Below are 21,624 nucleotides of genomic sequence, written 5' to 3'. Positions count from 1 at the left end.
GAGACTGCTACTGGCTTTGAAGACATGGGAGAAATATCAACCCATCGGTGGAGATGTTGAAGCTGTGGTGCACAGAAATCTGCTAGTGGAGAAGGGAGTTCTTATAGTCTGCTCTGAGGTCTCTGCTACTGCCAAATGCCTGTGATGGATCAGAGCCCCTGGGACGTGTGCTGAAGAGCCTGCAGGAGAAAGGCTGCTTGTGGTCTTTTTGATTTCTGATAGGAGAGAGAAGAGCCAGTGTATCAGCAAAGGTTGGGTTATGGTGATCTCCATAAGAAAAGCTCACCTGAGATTTGTGAAATGCTGCTAGCATGGCAGTGGTGTAGATCCTTGCACAGCTGTAGCTGAAGTGTGTCTTGGCAAGGCTGCAGTTCTCAGGGGGTGGCTCCCCTGAGTCTGTGTGCAGAGTCCAAAACTTTGCTGTGCTTCTTCATCTCAACATATGGCTCAGCATCACGAGTGTAGGAAATACCAAAGAGAAGAGCTGCACCTGAACTATGCTGGTTGTGCTCAGACTGAATTAGAGCCCTCATGCCTGCAGTGGAGTGCTGAGGAAGGAGCAGTGTGCCTTTATTCTTGCTCTCCTTGAGAGCTGATCATTGGCTACCACTGAGTCATTCACATCTGAGTTTTTTAAAATATAATGGAACTTTGGAATTCTGGAAAACTGATGAGTCCTCAAATGTAGATCATTCTGCAGGTGGATAATTTTGAAGCTGCTAAGGCAGGGGAATCCCCCTTGTTGAAATACATTTGCATGTTTTTTGAGATGCTTTGGCAAAATCAACATTTCTTTCAAGAGCCTTTCAATAAGGCATTTCTGACAAGCACCTCTTCTTCCCTGCTGTTTTGAGGGATGGCTGTTTTCATGTCCCTCCTCTCATCTCCCTCCCTGGAGACTGGGTTCAAGGCCCTTGGGCTTAACTAAGATGCTGTACTTTTTTTGTTTGTTTGTTTGTTTGCTTATAATTTATTTTATATTGTGGGTTTTGTACCTGTGACTAAGCATGTACTTTAGATGTGTAAAAATTGATTAATAAAGTTTTAAACTGCTGTGTCTAGTCAGACTGTCGTCTGTCTGTAGCCAGGTCTGATCAGCATATGGTATGGGGCTGTGTGTTACAGTAATAACACATGAGAAGGCATAATTAAATGCTTGTGCAAGTCTTCTCTCAGTAAACACATTGTAATTGGTACCTGTGCAGAATATTTTGGAGGTTTTTCTGCTCCTGCCTTTAATGAATGAGAAGCTGCTGCCTCCTTGACTCTGGGTTTAGAGAGCATGAAAGGTGAACACTTATGGTTCAGAAGTGCATGGGTGCTTTACTGTCTGAAATACCTGTCAGGCTTAGCTCGACTTTTGCCACCTTTTTAATCTTATTGTACATAAAATACTCAGATGAAAACTAGCAAAACATCCCCCTGACTTTTGCATATAAAAGATTTTAATGCTGTAGACTTTTAAACTCTAAAAAACAGCTTATTTGGACAAGTCCTTTCAGAGTTTGCACTCAAACTTTATTGCCTTGTCAGAGATTGCAATTAAAGAACTTTTTAATGAGCGGTTTTATTTGAATCAGGATAATCAGAAAAGTGCATCTCTCCAGTGTATAACTCAGATTCCTAATAAAGCTTTTCTATAAAACTTAAGGGTTGGCTATTTTTAAGACAACTGAGCCCCTGCTAGGATGAGGTGTCAGAAGTTATTTTGACAAGTATAGGATCCAGTATCAGGATCCACACAGCTGGAGCACAGGCTTGCCTTCATGGCTCCCAGCTCTCCCATTTTGAAACCAGTTGGCATTGGTTACACAATGTGCAGGATGACTGTTCTGTTGCTCGAGCAAGTTGGAGAGGACAATTATGAAAACAGACTTATTTACATTACAATTACAATCCAGCAATTTCTGGATTTGGGTGGGAGCCTACAATTCATGTTAACATTCCCCACATTCAGACTCAACTGAGAACATGATGAGCTGAGTGTTTGCACCCCTTTTTAATTTTGAACTGGGAGTGCCTGGGTGTGTGGAGGAGATGGAAGCAGGCGTCTTTCTTTCAACCTGGCCTACATGGCTGACACCAAAAAATGCCCCAGCAGGGATGTGGAGGTCAGAGGGGGTTTGTCAGGGCCAAACCTCATGGTTCTACATGCATCAAAGTCTGTTTGGAGTGTCAGGACCTTCTGAGTTGGAGCTCACAGCATTACAGTGAATTTGAGGAGTTCAAAGGGATTTAAATAAGAAGAGTGGTTAATAGAGGCTGTATCTAAAGTAGTGCTTCATGCAGCTGAGTTTGAGTTTCAGATTATAATGGCAAAGTCTGCCAGCTTGTCTTTCCTCCTGATTAATGAAAAGCTATCTGGAGCAAATAGTCAAAAATAGAAGTGTTTCATTTCTAGCCAGGTTTAAATCAATAATCACCAAAATAGGCTGGAGGGGACCTTGTGAGAAAGCTGAAATGACTCTAACAAAAATGCTAATTCCAGGAAAAATGAATGCTGATGCAAGTCTTGCATCAGGCATGTGTGGGTACAGTAGAGAATTCACTTATCTTCTTTTAAAAGCACCCTTCTATAACCCTTCCATAATAGGAAGGGCTGTCTGTACATGGGTGAATTGTTCTGCAGCACCTGGCAGGATAAATAACGGGAAGACCTTTTTTCCCCTCCTTTTTAGTATTAAATCCATAGGAAGGTCCTAGGGATTGCTCTGCAGGCTCTGTGGGAGGACTGTGGAGATCAAAAGCAGTGTGATAGAGGCAGGACAGAGCTCTTCATTTTGCAGACAAGTTCTCAGGCCTCTGTGTGTGTTCCCTGAGCATGGGGAGGGAAGGCAGCTGTGCTGGCTGTGGACAGAATGGCTCTCCATGCCAAGCCCCTGACTGACCTCCCAGAACCCATCCTCAGGATACCTCCATCCCTGCTGCTGTACAGGAGCCAGGGCAGTGTCTTACAGCAGCACAGCCCACCAAGGGTGCTAAATCTGGTGCAGAGTAGATGCAGAAGGTAAAAAGTGTGTCCAGCCCCCTGCTGCCATCCTGCTGTGGGTTCCTATTTGTTAATGTTGGCAAAGACTGGAGGAGATCACTGTGACCCTGCTTAAACTGTTTAAGTGGTCACTTACTTACATTAAAATACCTATTTTTAGTCTACACTGCTTTGCCTTCCTTTCCTGTTATTGGATCTTGTTACATCTCTCTCAGACTTAGGAATTCAGTGTTTCAGTGATTGCTCTCTCTGTGATACAAGACTCTGGTCTAGTCATCCTTTAACCTTCTTTGATAGGCTGCATGGAAAGATTTCCTAAAGCCATTTATTTAAAGGCATATTTTCCCATTCTTTTATCATTAGAGCACTGTTTCAACAGTTAATTGCAGAGAAATGGACTTTTATTTTTCTAGCCTGTTGAATAGAGTAAGTACTTTGTAGTATCTAATGGGATTTATGACAGAGGTAGTTTTACTTCAGACAGAAGCATTCCTCTTCTATGTGTTATTAATCTCCCTTGTATTAGGTATGGAGTCATTAGCACAGGTACTATAAAGGTAGAAATTTGATAGAAGGTGCTAATTCTCTGCCAGCTTAATGGAAGAGCAGTAAAGTGTTCCTCTCCTCAATTAAACATTGTCTCTGATCTCTATCTTAAGTCATTCAAATACCAAAATGGTTCCAGTGTCAAATCTGACTTCAGGCTGCCTTGAAGTAGAGATTTTGGGCTCTTCTGTGCTGTTCAGTCTTGTGCAGATGAACTGGGGAATTTGAACCACTAACTGTTTCAAAGTCCTTTGAAGAGCCATTTTTACCTTTGACTGTCTCCCTGCTTGGCTGAGCTGAGCTCTTCTGTTATTTACTGAACCTCACTTGCATAAGTCACTGGAGTTAAATATTCTTTTCTCCTCTGATGCCTTAATTATCTTTTCTGCCTGAAGGTCAGTGCTAACCAGGCATTTCAGTGTAAGCTTTAGGCCTTGTGAGGGTTACAAAGGCCAGTGCAACAAAGTGAATAAAATTGGCAGTTCCTCTACTGAACAATAAAACATAAAAGGGAGGGACACAGGGATGGCCTGTGCCATGGAAACTATTTCTGTGCAAAGATACTGAATGACTAAAACATGTTTAACTTGTTGAAGTGACCAAGTTGAGCTATGGGAAGCAATACACTGTTTCCTGGAGGAAACACCCTTGAAGGATTTTTGTTGGGTTTTGGGTTTTTGCTAGGAGCACATGGCCTGGAATGCCCGAGTGGCTGTTTGGACAGCAAACACATAGGCTTTGAGTAGGCACGTGTTTAACTTGGCACACATCTCCCAATATTTGATGTATGTGTGCCAAGCCATGAGGTCTCATGAGGAAAAATCTGTCAGGGTATGGTCTAGCTCCTGGCTTCTGCCCCAGACACGAGCAACTCTGTTCACTTTTCTGTTTCTCTTTCCCTGCATTTGCAAAGATGTTTTGGAGGCTCTTTAGAGAAAAAACTATCTTGCTGCTTGGATAGGTCAGTGGTTGAGTGGGCATCTTATCTTGGTCAGGAGTTCTCAGACCTGTGAGAGTGTGCACGGAGGAGTGGATGCATGTGAATCACATAATTGAACAGAATGCTAATTTTCTTTTGTTCTCCTTTAATTGACCACATATGATACATGAGACACATGATGGTGCATGAGATAAATCTGATGGGAAAAGATGAAGACTTTTTATTATTGCTTGATCTTGGTTTAACCACTTCTTTTGGTTTTTGTCTTTTGCTGGTTTTAGCTGCTTCCGTGCCAATGCCTTCTTATCCCAGTTCTGGCTCTGGTAGTTCCTCTAGCAGCTCCTCCACTTCCCACCTGGCATCACCTCCTGTAAGTACAGCTCAGAGGCTGCACTCTTTGTGTTAATGGTTTTCCTGCTTGTGTGTTTGAAATGAGGTCTCTGCTTTAGTGCTCTCCTGGTGTGAGTCACTGAACACTGTGGTTCTGGCTGGGCTCGGAGCAGTGTTCTCTCCAGTTCAGAGTTTGGACCCTGAAAGTTGGCTTAGTTTCCCCAAGACATGTTTCAGTGTGCCATTGCCTGTTGGATGAGAAGCCATTATGAAAGAAGTTGGTATGAGCAACACCAGCTTGTCTTGGCAGAGATGGAAAGCTCCTTGGAACCCAAAGCTGTTGCTAATTCAGGGTGTAGCTCTTTTTCCTTGGCTGCACATTCTGTGTGTTCAAGCAAAGTCTCTGCAGCCTGACAGTACATCCACCTCCTTCTGACCAGCATGTCCAGGCACCACAGAGGGACATTCAGCAAAGCTATTTGCTCAGACCAGACCTGCCACAGTCCAGTGGTCTCATGAAAGATGATCTGAACTGATGGGTTTTCTCTCTGGTCACCCAAAATGGTGAGAACTTTTCTGGAGGGCAGAATATTTAAGTGACCAGTGAAGTGACATTCCTCCAGCTCACTGAACTGAAAGGTTGTTTTTGAAGGCTCTTGGTGAAAGCTGCCTTTGACTTTGAACTCAGAAATGCTGGTGGTTTGATTGGTAAGGGAAGAGAGAAGGATGAGACTTATTCTTCCCTGGCATGACTGGTTTTTTGCTTTGTTCTATGTTTCCCTGGGCCAGAGTATCTCATGGGAAAGACTGAGGGGCACCAGCAGAAGTTGATGTAGGTGCTCATGATGTGAGCTGGACAGAGAAGACAGGTCTGCTCCCCTCTGAATGTTTCATAATTGTGTCCCTGAGAGCTTCCTCCCTGCAGCCTGAAGTAGAGGGTGGTTGGCTGAGGCCCTCCTGGCCATAAGACTCCAGGAATGAGCAGATGGTGTGAAAAGCGGACTCAGTGTCCTGAGCTTTCCTGGTCTGGAAGCTGAAGGATGGTACAGAATCACTGCCAGACTGGGAAGGGCTCCAATGTTAGAGGTTTACTCCACCTCTCCTGCTCTGCCTTTGGAGGTTTTGCTGATGGAGGTGCTGGCTCAGTCTGGGGAAAATGCCACGTCTGCAGGGCAAGGTTCACAGATTGGGTGGAAAAGAGACAACTTTGACAGCTGGAAAATTCCTTCTGCCTGTATGTCCTGTGTGTGCAGAGAGAGGGAGTCCCCTCTGGTGCAGCAGGAGAGTCTCTGCAGGGTGAGCAAGGTCTTAATGAAGCCCAAGTGAAAGCTGCTTCAAGTCTTTCTCAGCCTGGAAATGCATTAGTATAAAGACTGTGATCTGCTCCGTGGGCAGTTCAGCTGCCTTAAAGCTTTCTTAAACCGTCCAGCCTCCTCCATCTGTCTGCAATGGGAGGGGATTGTGGGGCTGTTCATCATTTAGCTGAAGGAAGCAAGAAAATGGGACTTTTTAGGGACTGTCCTGCCTCTGACAGCTGCGAGCTGTTTATCTGCTGAAAGTTTCATCTCTCTTGGGCCTTTCTTTAGCTCCTTAGCAGCAGTACAGCAAAACAGGGTGGTCTTGGAAGTTCAGGAACACTTATCTCTGTGTTACCAAGTGCTGCAAAAGCACAAATAGAGACCAGATGGTTCTGTGTATAAGAAAAAAAACAGAAAAAATGTAACCCTCAAGAACAACCAAAAGGATCTCTGAAAGCTCCTCTTGTGTTCCCAGCCATAGTAAAGTGAGTTGGTACAAAATGTGTGGTTGATCCAGAAAACCTCAGCAGAAGTATGCAATACCTTGAGTGAATTTTTCGTATCTGTAGAGCATCAGACACACTGGAAATATGTTTTGTGTAACAAAAGATGCACTATTCTGACAGGGACATAAAAGGCCGTTCCTTTTCAGCAAAATAAACAGCTGCTTCTGGCAAACCATCAGCTCTGGTTTATCAGCAAAATGTTGTTTGTAGCCTTGTACAGCTCAGTTTAAAGGATGGAGCAGAATGATGAAGTAGCTGTGCTGAAGGCAGTGTTTGTTTTCTCCTTGAATTAGCAGTCCCTTGGAGAGATGCAGCAGCAGCTGCAGGAGAAGGCGCTGGCATCTCCTACCCAGGATTCTCCCGGGTTTCTGCACGGATCCAAGGACTCTGCAGGAAGCAGCAGCAAGAATTCCTCCTGTGACACAGATGACTTTGTCATGGTCCCAGCACAGTTCTCAAGTAAGGTGGTTTCTGAAAATGCAGATGTTCTGAGCTGAGGGGGATGTTAAGGATAGATATTGAAGAGTTTAAAGAGTAATTAAAGTTGTCTGTTTGGACTGAAATGTAGGAATGGTTTTGTTTTCAAGCTGGCAGAGACATCTGGCTAGTTTCATAGGGTGTTTTGTAATTACCTTTAAAGACAGGATTTGAAAGTAAAGATTACTTGAGGACCTCAATAAGAGATTGAACCTGGAAATCCAACTGGAAAAGAAGATAAATAGGCTCACAGGGAAAAGTCTCTCTCACAGAAGCTTTTACCTTGTTATCCTGTCTTCAGTTTCACTCAGCATCACAGTCCAAGACAGGATTTCAGCCAGCAAGCTGGATTTTACAAAAATCCCCAAGAAAAACTAAAATACGTTGGTTTTGGTTTTTTTTTTTTCAAAAGTTCTAAATTTCATTTTATGACCTTTATGAGTTTATACTTTGATAGGACTAGCTTGAAAATACAGATGTACATAGAACCAGGGCCTCAGTTCATGCACAAGTCTCCTTACTTAACCAGCAGAAGGACATTGTTCAGCCTTGCCCATGTGTGTGATGCTTTGCTGAGTTGGAACTTAGGGATAAATGCTGTGATTCCTCCTTTCACAATTGCACCACTTGTATTAAAACAGGAATTTGGAGGGGTAGAGTAATCTCTGGAAGATCTCTGCAATCCTTATGATAAGGAGGAGCTTGTGTTTTCCCTGGAATCAGTGGTGGGACCAGTACACACTTGCCTGGTGCTGGTCATGTTCCCAGTGTTCAGATGTTTGTTGTGTATGCAGCTGCCAGCTCATTTGGCTGCCCTGGATTTTTGCCACAGAGGACAGGGATGTTCCAAAGCACTCTGAGTATCTTGTACCACTTCTGCACAGCAGCCAGTGACTTGCACTAAGTGGACATGGACCTATTGCCTCAAATGATTGTCAGGATTGCCAAGCCCCCTTCCAAGAGGACTTGCTTTCAGCCTAAATTTTCAAAAACTTCAGGGTGTAAGGATTAGCAGCATCCACCATGAACTTCAGCTTCAGCCCATGTGTGGTTTGCAAAACACTGACTTCAGGAACAACTCAGCAGGGCTTGGAGGAGCAGGAAATTCTACACAAAATCTCAATTGCTATGAATGTATAAAAAATTTAAAGAAAATTATCTTTAATTAGTTTATTTTTGTGCTTTCATGTCCGTCAGGTGATTTAGCTGCTGAGGCTGCAGGAGGGAAACCAATCCAGGACAGCCTGATGTACAGTGGGTAAGACCAGCATGGCACCTGAAGCTGTCCAGCCACTGGAGCCTGATGTGTGTTTGGGACTGTGGGGTTCTGGTGGATGGGAGGGAAGATGTTCCTGAGTTAGCCTTTTTTTCAGGGATGTCTGTCACCTGCCTGGTTCTGACCATTTTCAGTTTCATGTGGTGGGAGCAGGATGACAGTCCCCAGAGCTGCTGGGCAGACACGGCTCTGTAGCTGTGCTTTGTAGGAGGGAAAGAGGGTTGGTTCCCAGGCTCTGACAGCTGAGTTTCTGTTTCCCTCAGGAGTTCCCTGGTGACTTCAGCAGGCTTGGAAAGCCAAGGGAGGACACCATCTCCATCACCCCCATACAGCAGTTCTCCAAGCCCATCCGGGTAAGAAAAACTGTTTGGTGGTGTCTGTGCAATACTGAATAATCCAACTCCCATTGACTTCCAGGGGGGATTTTACTGCTCTAGTGTGCTGGGCAAGATCCACATCTCTCCTCTTAATTAATGGGTAACAAGAAACACCCAGGAGAAGCTCCCCAGCCTTGGACACTGATCAGTCCCAACTACTGAGCCTGTCTCTCCCTCTTCTGGCTCTCAGGAGGGGCTAAGAGAGAACACAGGAGAGCTGGAATTAACTCTGTTCCCTGAGGGGGCAAGGATTGTTCTCAAGCAGAAGGTAAATGTGCTCTGCTGGCACGCATGTGCTGCTCATCCCCCCAGTGCCCAGCCCTCAGAGGTGAGGAGAATTCCAGCTAAAGACTCTTGTTTCTAATTCTAATTTACTGGACAGGTGTGGGGGAGTGTTGCTCATCTCTCCTCGTTGTTGAAGGACAGATGAGGGCCTGCTTAGTTGTTTGTGGTTTGTTGAAAAGCTCCTTGTGCTGTGTCTCTAGAAAGAAATGCTGATACTGGACCTTGTTTACTAATGGGGGATGCAGGAGTAGGAGGAGCAAGTGCAAATAGACGTGGTCATGGGTTTTATTCCAGCTAAACCAGTTGCTCTACACTCAGTTTTGGCCTTTAGAAGTGTTGTAGGTGACAGCTGCCCACATGTAACAGTACCAGCTGCCCAGTGGGGCTGGACACTTTTGTGTTCCGAAGGTGTTAATGGTCTCTGGAAGGTGATCCCCTTGATTCTGGGCCCTGAAGCTTTAGGGTATGTGCTTAGCTTGCAGGGAACTGCTCGTGTTGCTTCCCATCTTGTTCTTGCCTGCTGGGGAAGCAGGACAGCTTTCATCTTCTGTTCTGTCAATATGGCACCTGTCGGGGGAGGATGGTTTAAGGGGATTTCACACTGGGAGATGGATGACCCTAAAATCTTTTTTAAGAAGAAAACATAGTCCCAGGCTGTTTGTTGAACACATTTGTCACATGAACAGAGCCCAGAAAATGACAAAACATAGCCTCAAAGCATACAAATTTAACAGAGGATAACATAGCTCAGAGCCTCACTGACGTGATCAGATTAATTGGCAAGCGTGTACCACAGTGTGGAGTTTAATTGCAGGAGGCTTCTTATGCCATGGCCTGCTAAGCTTTTTAACAGCTTATTCCTTAACTGATTCCTTTGCATTCTGGAGATCAGTCTCTGTTAAAGGATTTGGCCTTGGGCAGCAGTGAGGAGAAATTCAGGGAAGTTGACACAAATGCTGCCCACTTCTCACTGTTCACCAAACATTTTCTAGTGGATCCCAGGGTGGCCAGTCAATGCCAGAGGCTTTGATCTAAACATGTTTCAATTCTCTTGGTCTTTCCTACTCCTTCCCAGCAGCTTCTGTGGAGCAGATGCCAAACCCTCTAGTGCTACTTCCCACTTTTCAGTCTGCCTTGAAGTAACACTGAAAAGCTTATTTCTGTGCTGTTTAGGTTGGGGAATAAGACATCAGTAATGAAGGATTGGAGCAGTTACCCTGAGTCCAGAGGATACAGCGTGCTCTGGACTGTCCCCTAAAGGTGCTCAGAACTGGTGCCACCCAGGTGTGCCCTCACTGGGTTTTAGTGCCCTTCCCTGGTGGGGAAGTGCACGAGACCTGTTGGTTCAGCATTTGTCTCCACTAGTGCAGAGCAGTCCAGATTTTCCCTCTTTCCTGTGCTCACTTGGATGCAGCAGTTCTCCCTTCCATGTGTGGCTCCAGGCTAGCAAGCAGTGCTGGCTGCAGTCCATCTGGGACAGAAAGCAAGGGCTGTTCCAGAGTGGCCTGCAGTGGGGTTTCCACAGGATGTCATGGTACACTGACAGCTCTCCTTGCTCTTAATTAAGAGTTTAAGAACCGGGCAGAGTTAAAACATGCCAATAATTGATCCTTTTTTTTTTTTAATTTTTTTTTTTTTAATGCTTCCTTGAAGATGCTTAGTAAGTCTAATGAAAGGTAATTCCTTGGATGTACCCCACAGCAGTAGATTTAATACTGTTTTCAAAGAGCTTTTAATTACTGCCAAGTAGTTAAACTCCCTGTCCCAGCTTTATCTCTTGGACTTTGCAGGTTTATTGTCAATTGCATTCTTTAGGGCTTGAGGCTATTTAGCAGGTTTAGTGTATGTCACCTCATTTGGATAATTTCCTTTGCAACTTGCACCATGTGAAGGAAATAAGGACTTGATATAACTCTTGGGGAGAAGGAGAATCCTTTTACCCAAGAACTTATTTTCTGATAAAGAATTTTGACCAGATAGAAAAGGTAGCATTTGAGATGTATGTTCAAAGTGAGCACAAGGTTTCACATGAACCTTCAGATTTCTTGCAAAAGCTTTGTTTTGTTTATGTCTGTCACAACACTATGTTTTATATTCATGGAAGGCAGATACATCAAGGCCTCATCTTTTTGCTGAGCTACTGGAAACCTTTAATGCTTTTATTTTATTGTGTCAGTGAAGAATCAAGGCATCCATGCGGCCTTTTGGAGACAAATAGGAAATTAAGAGTCTGTTTTCTTGGTGGAAAAAATAAGAGCACACAAGGAAGAATATATAGAACTTCAGAAAGTGGAGAGAGGAATGAAAAGATTGGAATCATTTGATCATTCAGCCCTGATGAAAGATCTCTTCCAGTTATTTGGCTCTCCTGTGATGGAGGAGTGTCTTCACATGCACTGTGTGGAGATCTGCAGACACTTTACTGCAGATCACGTTAGTTCAATGCTGTCACCATAAACCACAGAATGTTATGACCTTCCTCAAATCAGAAATTCTGGTAATGGGACACTTTGAACTGCCAAATAAGTTACAAACTTTTTTTTTCTTCCCCCGAGTACACGTGTGTTCTTGCTGAATTAAGTATATCCTTTCATGTCATGTAAAATATTTCCATTCCAAGTGCTAGACCCCAAGGAGTGATTCTTCCATCTTGTCAGGGGCAGACCCAGGTGTGTGTCCTCGCTTGACAACAAGGGAGACTGCAGAAGCTTTCATTACCAATAAGATCTTCCTATAATTGTTCAACATCCCTGCAATTGGTTTTGGCAGTTGTAAATAGCTTTGCTATGGCAATTAATCCTAGAATTCTGAGGCCTTTGGGAAAAGACTTTAGGCAGCTACTTAGTTAAATGTGGTATTTGCATGGGTTTTGTACAGCGTGGTTCATGTGTAGCCTGGTGGAGAAGCCAGGAGTAACCTGGGGGAACAGGTATCAGACATGAGCCAGTTAACCAGCTTGGATGGAAGGAGCCTGGAATTTGCAGAATGGACTTGTCCCATTTTGTGTGCGTGGTATTCTATCTTGTCCTTGATGGGTATATAGATACCAGCTCCTGTCCCTCAAATTTTTCTCCTGAGTTGCCTTCTCCACCCTGTAGTTAACTTGCCAATACTCTGATCTACAACACGACATTCCCTTCGTGGTGTGAGACGGGGATGCCGTGGCTGCAGCAGTGCCTGTGCATGAGTCAGCCACAGGCAGCTCTTGTCAGCACAGTCTGTGCTGGTGTCCTCTGTGAGCCAGGGGTGCTGAGCCCCTGCTCAGTGCTGTCTGCTTGGCTGTGGATCCGAGCTGTTGGAAACTAGGCCAGCCGTGGCCTGAAATAGCAGGGCTCTGGTTTTCCTGGAGGGAGTGGTGTGCTTGGGTGCACATTTTAACAGCAGGCTGTGGGTGGGAATGGTGCTGGAGGAAAGGTGCCTGTTTTCAGGAGATGTGTGGTGCCACTTCCCTTTGATATGACTCTGAACCACCTCCTGGTACAAACCCACAGCCCCAGAGCAGCCCAGGGGACGCTCCCTGCGTGCTTCATGAAGATAAAATCTCCAATTAGCTGGTGGAAGGCCCAGCCCTTACAGGAGGTTGTCTCTGTGTGTCTCCTTTCCACAGCCGGCCAGGGCAGTTTTCCAGCAGCAAGTACGGTCACTCCGTGCCCATCCCAGTCCCCACACAAATCCACAACTACCGTCGGATCGAGCAGAACCTGCAGTCTCCCAATCCATTCTCCTCTCCCCGGTAAGTGCTGGGGCTGGGACCAGGGGCTCTGTAAACAAACTGCTTTACACCGTACTTTCTGTACCTCTATAAATTTCCCTGGGTGTTGGGCTCTCCCCCTTGCTGTAGGGGTGTGTTTTGGGGTGTTTTTGTGGTGGTGGTGAGATTTATGTGTTAGCACTGTCAGTTTTGCATGTGTGCTTTTATGTGAGAAGGCTCCTGTCAGCTCAGAGTGAAGGCTGAGCCACTTTGAGTCTGACAGCTTTTCCCATGCCAGCTATGGATTGGGCATCCAAGTGTCCAGGTAGAGAGAACCATCCATCTGGCAGATGCCTTTATAAAAGGAAAATTTGAGATAAACAACTAAAATGGATGGGGCTACAGAACCTACCTGACTTTACCTTAATTGGTTCCTGTAGCCAGTCACGCCATAGATGATGTGTTGTGCACGAGTTGCATATTAATGTGGTTATGCAGCCAGGGCTGAGTAAATCATGAGCAATTTAAACTTGTGAGGCAGAGCATGTTTTCTGAAGGCTGTCAGGAATACCCTGACGCCAGGTCTGCAGCAGACAGCTGACCTGAGTGCAGAGGTAATGCCTGGTACATCCAAGACATGTAGGGCTTTTTTCTCTTCTCAAATATGATTGCTGGCTGGCAGCAGCAGCCCAGGTCATCGACGGATGGGAAGGAGACCTACACAGGATCTTAAGGAGCTTGTGCTCAAATAGAAGTGTCTAAGAGGTGTCATGTCTTTCCTAGGATGAGTTGTGTTGGTGTCTGGATTAGTTAAAGTTTAGATTTCGAAAGTAGGTTAATACCTGTGTCAGCCTGTTTGGGCTCCAGCCAGCCTAATTCAGGATGAGGCTTATTTGAAGTGGACCCAGAAGTAGAGACATGATATGCTGATACTGATCAAGGATAAAGATTAGCAGAAGACTTGGTCTGTGCCACTGTAATTTTAATACTTTTTTTTAATGTTAACTTTTTTGAGTGTGTGACAGGTTTTGTGGTGAACTCTGTCCTGTCTCCTACGTGCCTTATGTTTTTGACAGCAAAACTTGTGGGTGCTGTTGGTGTTGGACCTCACAAGAGTCCTGGTTATCCCTGTGAGGTATCAAGAGGGAGCTCTGGAGAAGGTGCTGTGCCAGCCCCTGAGCTGGTGGTGGGCTGCTGAGTTGAGGCTCACAGCCCACAGCTGCAGCCAGGGAGCAAACTGCCACGTTTTGCTCCTTTTAGTCACTTCTGTGTAATGCTGAGATTGGCATGTCCCTGCAGAGGAACTCGAGGAATGGGCCCAATCAGGGTGACTCACAGGCTGCTTTTAGCATCTTCTCAGCATCTCTGGCGTCATGTTCTTTCTGCCCCAGGAAGCCATACTTATCTCTGGCCATCACTTCCTCTAATCAGCAGGTTCAGTAGACACCCTTCAGGAATGGCAGGAGAAAACTCCACCAGGCATTTAGTGTGTGATGCCACTTTTCCATCAGGTATATCAAACCAGCCATTGGTGCTGAATCATCTGATTGCAAACCTTGACGTACACCCTGGTGCCTGAGAAGTGTCCCCCTGTCACCTGACTGGCTGCTGTGTGCCCTGTAACTGCTGTGCTTGTGGACAGATGTGTGGTTTGCTGAGGTGTGCCTCTGGCCATATCACCTGTCCTGCTCCTCTGCTGGCTTACCCTGGGTCTCACAGGGTGGCATTTGACATTCCACATCTTCCAGCAGCAGCAGTCACCTGGTGGTTTTCTTCTGCAAGCTCCTGATAAAATTCAGCTTTCTGCATGGCTCATGGTCTGGAGAATTAAAAACATGGCAGGGCAATACTGTCTGCCACTGAATATTTCGGTATCTTCTCACCTTTCTCTTTGGAAATTCATTTGGCTTCAGGGCCAGGCACTTGATGAGCATTAGCCTCTGAATCTGGAGCAACCTGAAGAGAAGTGATTTTTAGGTTAAAATTTCCAAGTATTTCCTTTTTTCCAAGCATGTGATTATATCTATCTATCTATCTATATATATATATTTATATATATAAATTATATAGATTTACTTGGATGCAGAATGTGGTAACACATTGAATAGGGGCAGGGAGGTTGGCAGATCAACTACTCAACTACTTCAACTACTGAAATAGATTTATTTTTTAAAATGTATTTATTTTCTGAAATGTGGCATAAAGAAATATATACCTTGAAGTGTTGTTGTGTAGGTTTACTGACAGTTCATCAGGATGATTCTGCCCATCCTGAAACCCACATCCTTTGTTCCTTCTGTTCAGATACACGAGGACAGTTAAATGCAGCATCCCTGGCAGAGGAGGCAGGATATCTTAGTGACAGCATCCTTCAGTGGCTCAAGCAAGGAGGGTTTTTTGATTGATTCCTGTCCAGAAAACCACCTACTGGTTGAGACTAATGTTCTTGTAACAAGAGAAAAAATGTTTCCAAATTGAGAACAGAGTGAAGGACTTGATGTAAAGATTTTCTCCTGTAGAGGAGTATAATAGGAGTCTTGGTGAAGGAGCTTGCAGAGGCAGAATGGTATTGCAATTTGGGTTGTGTGTTCTTAATGACGGTGAAAAGATTCACATATTGAGAAATAATTAATTGATATGCAGTAATCCTGTCTCTCTCCAGACTGAAGGTGTGAATGTACTCACTTTCCCACTAGTTTCCTTTTCTGTTTCATTTTAGCACTGGGTAATACTAAAGGCTCCTGCATGTGTGGGCTTTACAAATTAATTTTAACTCCCTAAGTTGAGCCTTCACAAGGAGTTGAAGGTGTTTAGACAGGCAATTCTAACTTTCCAGCCCAAAAACCCAAATTCCTCTGGGTAGCTGTGAAGTGTTTCAGATCTGACAGCCACACACTGTTGTGTTTTGCTCTGTAGCTCCTGATTTGAGTCCAAGCTCTGCTGCAGAGCAGTGTCTTGGCACACTTTACCTCAGCATTGAGCACAGAGCTTTCTGCCTAAAGGCTGCTCTGACTGAAGGGCAAGTGGCTCAGCACAGGAGGCACACTTGAAAAAAACCCTCTCAGGGTATTCTAGAGACACTGCCTACAATAAAGATCTTGGACATGGCAAGATAGGAAACTGTCTTGTTCATTATTGATATAGATACCTGCAAGCATCTGAAATGTCTCTGAAAAATGACTCTCCTGTTTACAGCTAAGCTAACCTCAATTGTTCTTTTAATTTTTTTGAATTGAAACTCTTGAGAACAAGGATTATCATCTTAATCTGTTTCGGTGTAGTCCTAGAACAGCGGGATTTGGATCCAGGATAAACAGTCCTGAAGCTCTGCTTTTGTGGGAGTAGCTGTGTGTGTTTGTGTGTTGTGTGATGCTGTTCTCCTTCCTCTTCTGGACTGGCCTCTGGAGTGATCTGTGTGCTGCTCTTGTTTCCTGTAAGGTCTGCCACAGTCCGGAGGTCCAGCAGTACAAGTCCTCTTGGTTTTCCCAAAACTGGTGCTTCCCCTCCTTATCCAGGAGAGCATGGATCCATGCCCAGCACTAAAAAGCTCTCCTTTGGTGGTGCCAAGCCGTTTATGCCATCACCACAAGGTAAGATGTCAGCTGGCACGTTGCTGTCCTAATAAAATCATTTGCCTCTTTCCTATAAAGAGGAAGGGTTTGACCACCTGTAGCTGCCAGGTAGTAGAGAATTCAGATTGTTGTGTTCCCCTGTGGTTCTTCTCCACAGACGATTTGACAAATGTTTTGACCTCAGTAAAACAGAGAGAAAAATACCTGTTAGCCCCAGGAGTGGCAAGCTTTGCTTTGGTGCCTGCATCAAACATTTTGCTGCCCTCAGAAGAGGGCATCTGTAAGTGCAAAGTATCTTTGTACTGGCTCAGGTTGGGATGAGAGCAAATGTAAGCCAATATCATCAAAACAAAATTCTGACCAGCTTTCAAAGGGCTTGAACTTCCAGACTGAAAAGTTTTGGCTGAATATCTGGTAGCCTGATCTAGATGCTGACAATCAATTCAAGTGGAAAGAGACAAGAGAAATCCCAATGGATGCAATTTTCTGTTTTCTGTAAAGGAACAGGCTGATATAATGAGCTGTTCTATATCCCTGGTGTCTTTGATCCTGTATTTATTAGTCTCTGCTTATGGGGAAATACAGAATATTCATATTCTATTCCTCTGAACTAACATCACTGCAAAGTCAGACTAAAACTTGCTAAACTAATACCAGGCAGTGGTTTTTTACCTCCTTTTACAGGAGTTTATGATCTTTTCACCACACAGCTAGGGCTGAGAAGATGGAAGAGATAATTGGCATCTTTCTATAAACAGGTGGTGCATAGTGCTGTTCTTGCCTATGAAAACTTAATACTGAATTAACTTCTTATTTATTTCATTCCCTCACAGTTGGAACAATCCCAGAGCAGCCCAGCCAGACTGTTACCCCATCTTCTCTTGGAGCAGAAGTGAGAAGCCGTGTTCCTGCTGCCGGTGCGTCGGTCCTTGCCTTCCTTCATTATTCCTATGGATAAAGCCAGAACTGTAGTCTCAGGGCATTCTAGGTTGGGTTGGTTGCTTCAGCACCTTCTCTGGATGTTTGGCCAGCCAGGATCTCTGTGTGCTCATGGGAGTTGTGGTTGTTTCATTCACATCCTGTCAACCAGCATCTTCCAGTGCTGACAGACCCAGTGTTGCAAAAAACTCAGATTTGGGACTTAGAAGCCAATGGGTTGAGTGAAGGAAAAGCATCTCAAAACCTCTAACACCTACTCTGCCAAGAGGCCTGCTTGATGTATAATTTCCTTGCTGCTGAGCTCTGACAGTCAGGGTTTGTGTCTCTGAATAGGCGGCAATGAATGAAAGAAGCTGCACTTCTATTTCCCTGTTGTTCATATCTCATCCTCTCACAGACTCAAAACATAACCAGGCCTGGCAGGCTCTGCTCAGTACCATGCTTAGCCATAGAAGGCTTTGATCTGTTTGAGCTGTAGCTCCTGGGATCAGGCTGTCTCTCTCTGTTAGAACCAGGCAGTGATGTGGTTTGTCACTCTGTGCCCTCCAGGTTCCTTGGTGCCCGAACAGTCTCCTCGAGGGATGGGCTCCCGGCTCCACAGTGCTCCCAACCTGTCGGATTTGCATTCCTGCAGGCAGAAGATAACCAAGCAGCACTCTGATCCTCTTGTTGCTCACTTTGGTCATACCCCAGTCAGCCAGCCTCTGCAGATCCATGGCTTGCAGCACTGCCGGCAGCTCCGGTCCTCACCAAAGCTCTCCGAGTTCATGCAGAGAAGCCCTTTGCCAACAATAGTGGGCTCCCCTACCAAGGTGTGCCCTGGAGTCTTTTGGGCCTCTTACAGCTTGATCTTCTGGGTGATTTGGGCATGAGCTGCTGCAGGAGCAGATAACTCTGACCTGGATTTATCAGGACTTGCTCCTATCCTGTGAGGGCTGTGCAGTGATCTGTGTGAAATGGGGTGGTGTCCTGCTTTCCATGGGCAGCTCTGCCCTGGCAGCAGTGCTCAGCAGAGCCTGGGAAAGGAGCTGCCCTAATGGCCAGAGTGACTGGCTGGTGGGGACAGGGTGACCCAGCTGTGACACAAGCGTGTGTCCAGCCGGAATCCCCAGTAGAGCCAGCAGCTAGACAGCCCTGGGCCTCATGGGGAGTAGGCACTGTGACAGCATTTCCTTTGCTTGCAAAATTCTCAGCAGTTTGTTGTCCTTTCCTTTTAGCCTTTCTGGGATTAGAGACAAGTAACTTCAGGGTGGGATTTCCACCCTTATTTCAGGCAGGTTGTTAAACAGTTTAATTTTGATAAACAAATGAAGAGCCTTCCTCCTTTCTTTTAAATTCAGATCTCTGTTCTTTCTGTTCTTCTTAGGCTGTGTCCCCATTTGAGTTTCCCAAAACCCCAAGTTCCCAGAATCTCCTCACCCTGTTGGCCCATCAGGGGGTCATGATGACTCCGACCCGGAACAAGACCTTGCCAGATCTAAAGGAGATGGGTCATTTCCACTGCCAGCAAACGGGGTTGGGATTGAGGCCTGTGGAAGAGATCAAGGGCAGGTGAGCTGCAGTCTGCTTCATACAGTGGTGCTTCACTCCTCAGTGCAGGACAGATGGGGCAAATTTCAAACCCCAGCTGATGATGAAGTTGTAGTGAGGCATCTGTAAACATTGTGTAGTTATCTGCTAGCACCAGTGTTCTGGAGGAGTCCTCTGATACTAATTTTCATTATTTTCAACAAAAACAAATTGTGTTGTATTAATGTAGTAAGGACTTGCATTATTGCAGTTAGCCATGATAGTTTTATGCTTTCTACAAGTAGCAGGAGGTGCTTCAGATGCTCCGGTGAAAGAGTGTTTTTTTTCAGCTCCAGACTGTTCACTGTGTAGTGTTAAGTGGCTGTGGACCAGGAATAGCACAAAGAAGTGAAGTTAGCTGACACCTGGCACCTGTTGACTTTCAGCATCATGTTGTATGTACTCTTTTTAGATCTCTGAGCACTGGCAGACTCACTGACCTGCTTCTGAAGGCAGCCTTTGGGGCACAGATCTCGGAAGCTGGCAGCAGCGACAGCCTGAACAATGAGAAGCCAATGGAAATTGCAGGTAGGTGAGGAGGCCAGGCAGATCTGGCAGGGTGTCCTGGGTTGGGGTTTGCCTACACCCCTCCTGCAGATGGGAGGCTGCTTTGCCGGTGGCTCTTGGCACAGGAAGCGCCGTGTGTGAGGAGTGCAGTGGTGTTTGCTTTCCCCTGCTCTGTGGGCTGTGTGTGCTGTGCAGCTGCTGGGTAGTGCTGTGATTTTTGTAGGCAGGGCTTCCTCTTTTGGCTGTTTCTGAGTGTGATGACCTGTGGAAGTGGTGGCTTGGTGCCAGGCGGCTCAGTGTGAATGGCTCTGCAGGGGTGGGTGTTCTGGGCGTGCAGGCCAGGCAGCGAGGAGGGAGAGCAGCTGCAGCAGCGGCTGGCACTGCCCGGGCTCTGTGCTGGGGGTGCCTCACTGGCCTGTGCTGGCACCCAGTGTGTCCCAGGAGAGTCTGCAGGAACACACCCGCTGGGCGGGGTGCCCGTGCTCTGAGTGACCTTCCTGTAATGCCGGTCTGCACCTTTCAACTGTCTCCCCAGCTCCCTCAGGTGCTTTCGGAGGGACCCTGCACTCTGGTGCCCGGGCTGGGGGCTCTGCCAGCCCATCCCCAGTGATTTTTACTGTCGGATCCCCTCCCAGTGGAACAACCCCCCCACAGACCACGAGGACCAGGATGTTTTCAGGTAAAGGGCCGATACCTACCTGCCTGTTCCAGTGGGAATGCCTGGGGGCAGAGAGATGTGTTGCATTCCTTGCTGCAGGGCACTGGCGATGGCAGAAGGCTGCTCAGAGCAATTTGTAGAGCTCAGCTGGTCTCAGCACCTTTGAGGTTCTAGTGCTGGCTCCTGCCAACCCCAGTCATTGCTGCTGACTGCTTGCTCTGGCATTTGTGCCAGAGAGTGGTTTTCCAGTACTGTAAGAGACAGGCAAACTGTTACTTTATTGTTCTCTGCTTCAGGAATAGTGCTGCAGCTGTTCACAGAACCACTGTTTCTGAGAAGTCAACAAATGTAAAGATTGTGTTGTGTTCTGATTGTTCTCCCCGTGGGTTTTGGATGAGCTATAAAAGATGAGTGTGACTATCTGTGCCCAACGATTTCCATGCACAAGGACTCTTGGGAAAGAGCCAGGAGGGCTCTGTGTGTAAAACTATTAGAGGTGTTACTTATGCTCTGAGCTGTTTAGGTAGGAGATGGGGAGATGCACTCCTGCTTGGCAGATGCTCCTTGTGAGACACCAGTGCTCAGCCAGCAGGTGAGGCTGTGGTGATTGGCCCTTTTGGGATAGAGTGTCTGGGAGTTGGAGTCTATGTTCAGTTTAAGAAAATATTTGGACACGTTTTGATTTGCATATTTGGCTTGTTTGCTTTTTTGTCTTGGCTGTTCCTCATCTGAATGTACTTGACTCTGTTCTCAGTTACTGCAGGGGAAGTTTGGATGTGACCATGAATAAGCTGCTTGACTGGGATGGGGATACATGTGGCCTTGGTTCCTGTGTATAACTTGCATTTCCATCCTAACTAAAACCACTCATGTCTTTGATTGCCTGGCAGATTGGAACCACAATTCTTTCTTTGTCTCACTTATTTAGAGAGTGAGCTTTAAGACTCTTAAAAACTGTGTGAGGTGCCTGTAGCACAGTGGGGTTACTGTCCTGGCTACAGCCTCCAGCTACTACTGCAATGTGATGGATTCAGGATTCAGACTTCCTGTGTTGCTTTTCAGGGATAATAGCAGCCTGGAAGCAGATCCAAGCACCAGGTTTCAGCAGGTTGATACTCAGGTGCTCAAGGGTCTGCCCAACAGTCAGCATGTCAGATGGGAGGCCTGGAATAGGAGGCTGTTGAAAGTGAACCTGCAGCACACACACAGTGTTAGGTCAGGGTGACCAAAGCAATGATGCAGGACAAACTTTGTTTATTAGTGCCTGTGCAGGAACTCCTCATGTTATAGTTAATGCACAAAGTTAATGGTGGAAAGGGGAAACTTTTCACCCCAAGTGCTTGCACAAGTCATGAGTAAGGACAGTACTAAAGGCAGAGCCTTTCTGTGAATCATCCTAGTTTCTGCAAACAACATCTTGGAATTACAGGGCAGCCAGAATGTGATGTTGTAGGTCCTCTCTCTCTTGTCTCTGAGGGAACTGGAAATATTCCGCCAGTCTTTGATGATCCACTTGGCTTTGAAGCATTGCTCACAACATGGAGAAAGCTCTTGGGAGGAAAAGATGCTGTGTCTCTCTGGAGATCAGTTGTGCATTATTATATTGCTGAACCTTTTGAAGGCAGGGTAGGGCAGTAAATTAAACCTGTGGTTAGAAGACGAAC

At 45.8% G+C, this 21,624-nt stretch overlaps 1 protein-coding gene across 3 annotated transcripts in view; it reads left to right on the top strand.

Annotated features, from left to right (window-relative positions):
- Positions 1-21,624, top strand: part of ULK1 (unc-51 like autophagy activating kinase 1) — a 72,925-nt gene that overhangs the window by 41,794 nt on the left and 9,507 nt on the right. The window contains exons 13-23 of one of the 3 annotated variants that reach the window (XM_072935967.1): positions 4,757-4,845; positions 6,906-7,068; positions 8,284-8,344; positions 8,626-8,715; positions 12,632-12,757; positions 16,154-16,305; positions 17,121-17,204; positions 17,776-18,038; positions 18,593-18,777; positions 19,208-19,323; positions 19,838-19,981. In XM_072935967.1, coding sequence (XP_072792068.1) covers positions 4,757-4,845; positions 6,906-7,068; positions 8,284-8,344; positions 8,626-8,715; positions 12,632-12,757; positions 16,154-16,305; positions 17,121-17,204; positions 17,776-18,038; positions 18,593-18,777; positions 19,208-19,323; positions 19,838-19,981 — 1,473 coding nt within the window. Of the gene's footprint in view, positions 1-4,756; positions 4,846-6,902; positions 7,069-8,283; positions 8,345-8,625; positions 8,716-12,631; positions 12,758-16,153; positions 16,306-17,120; positions 17,205-17,775; positions 18,039-18,592; positions 18,778-19,207; positions 19,324-19,837; positions 19,982-21,624 lie in introns of all 3 variants that reach the window. The other 2 variants (XM_030285385.4, XM_072935968.1) reach the window with 2 other exon arrangements.

This window comes from Taeniopygia guttata, chromosome 15 (genome assembly GCF_048771995.1).
Source record: "Taeniopygia guttata chromosome 15, bTaeGut7.mat, whole genome shotgun sequence".
Lineage (NCBI taxonomy): Eukaryota > Metazoa > Chordata > Aves > Passeriformes > Estrildidae > Taeniopygia > Taeniopygia guttata.
The sequence above is the reverse complement of the archived record's forward strand: the minus strand, read 5'-3'. Positions and strand labels throughout refer to the sequence as shown.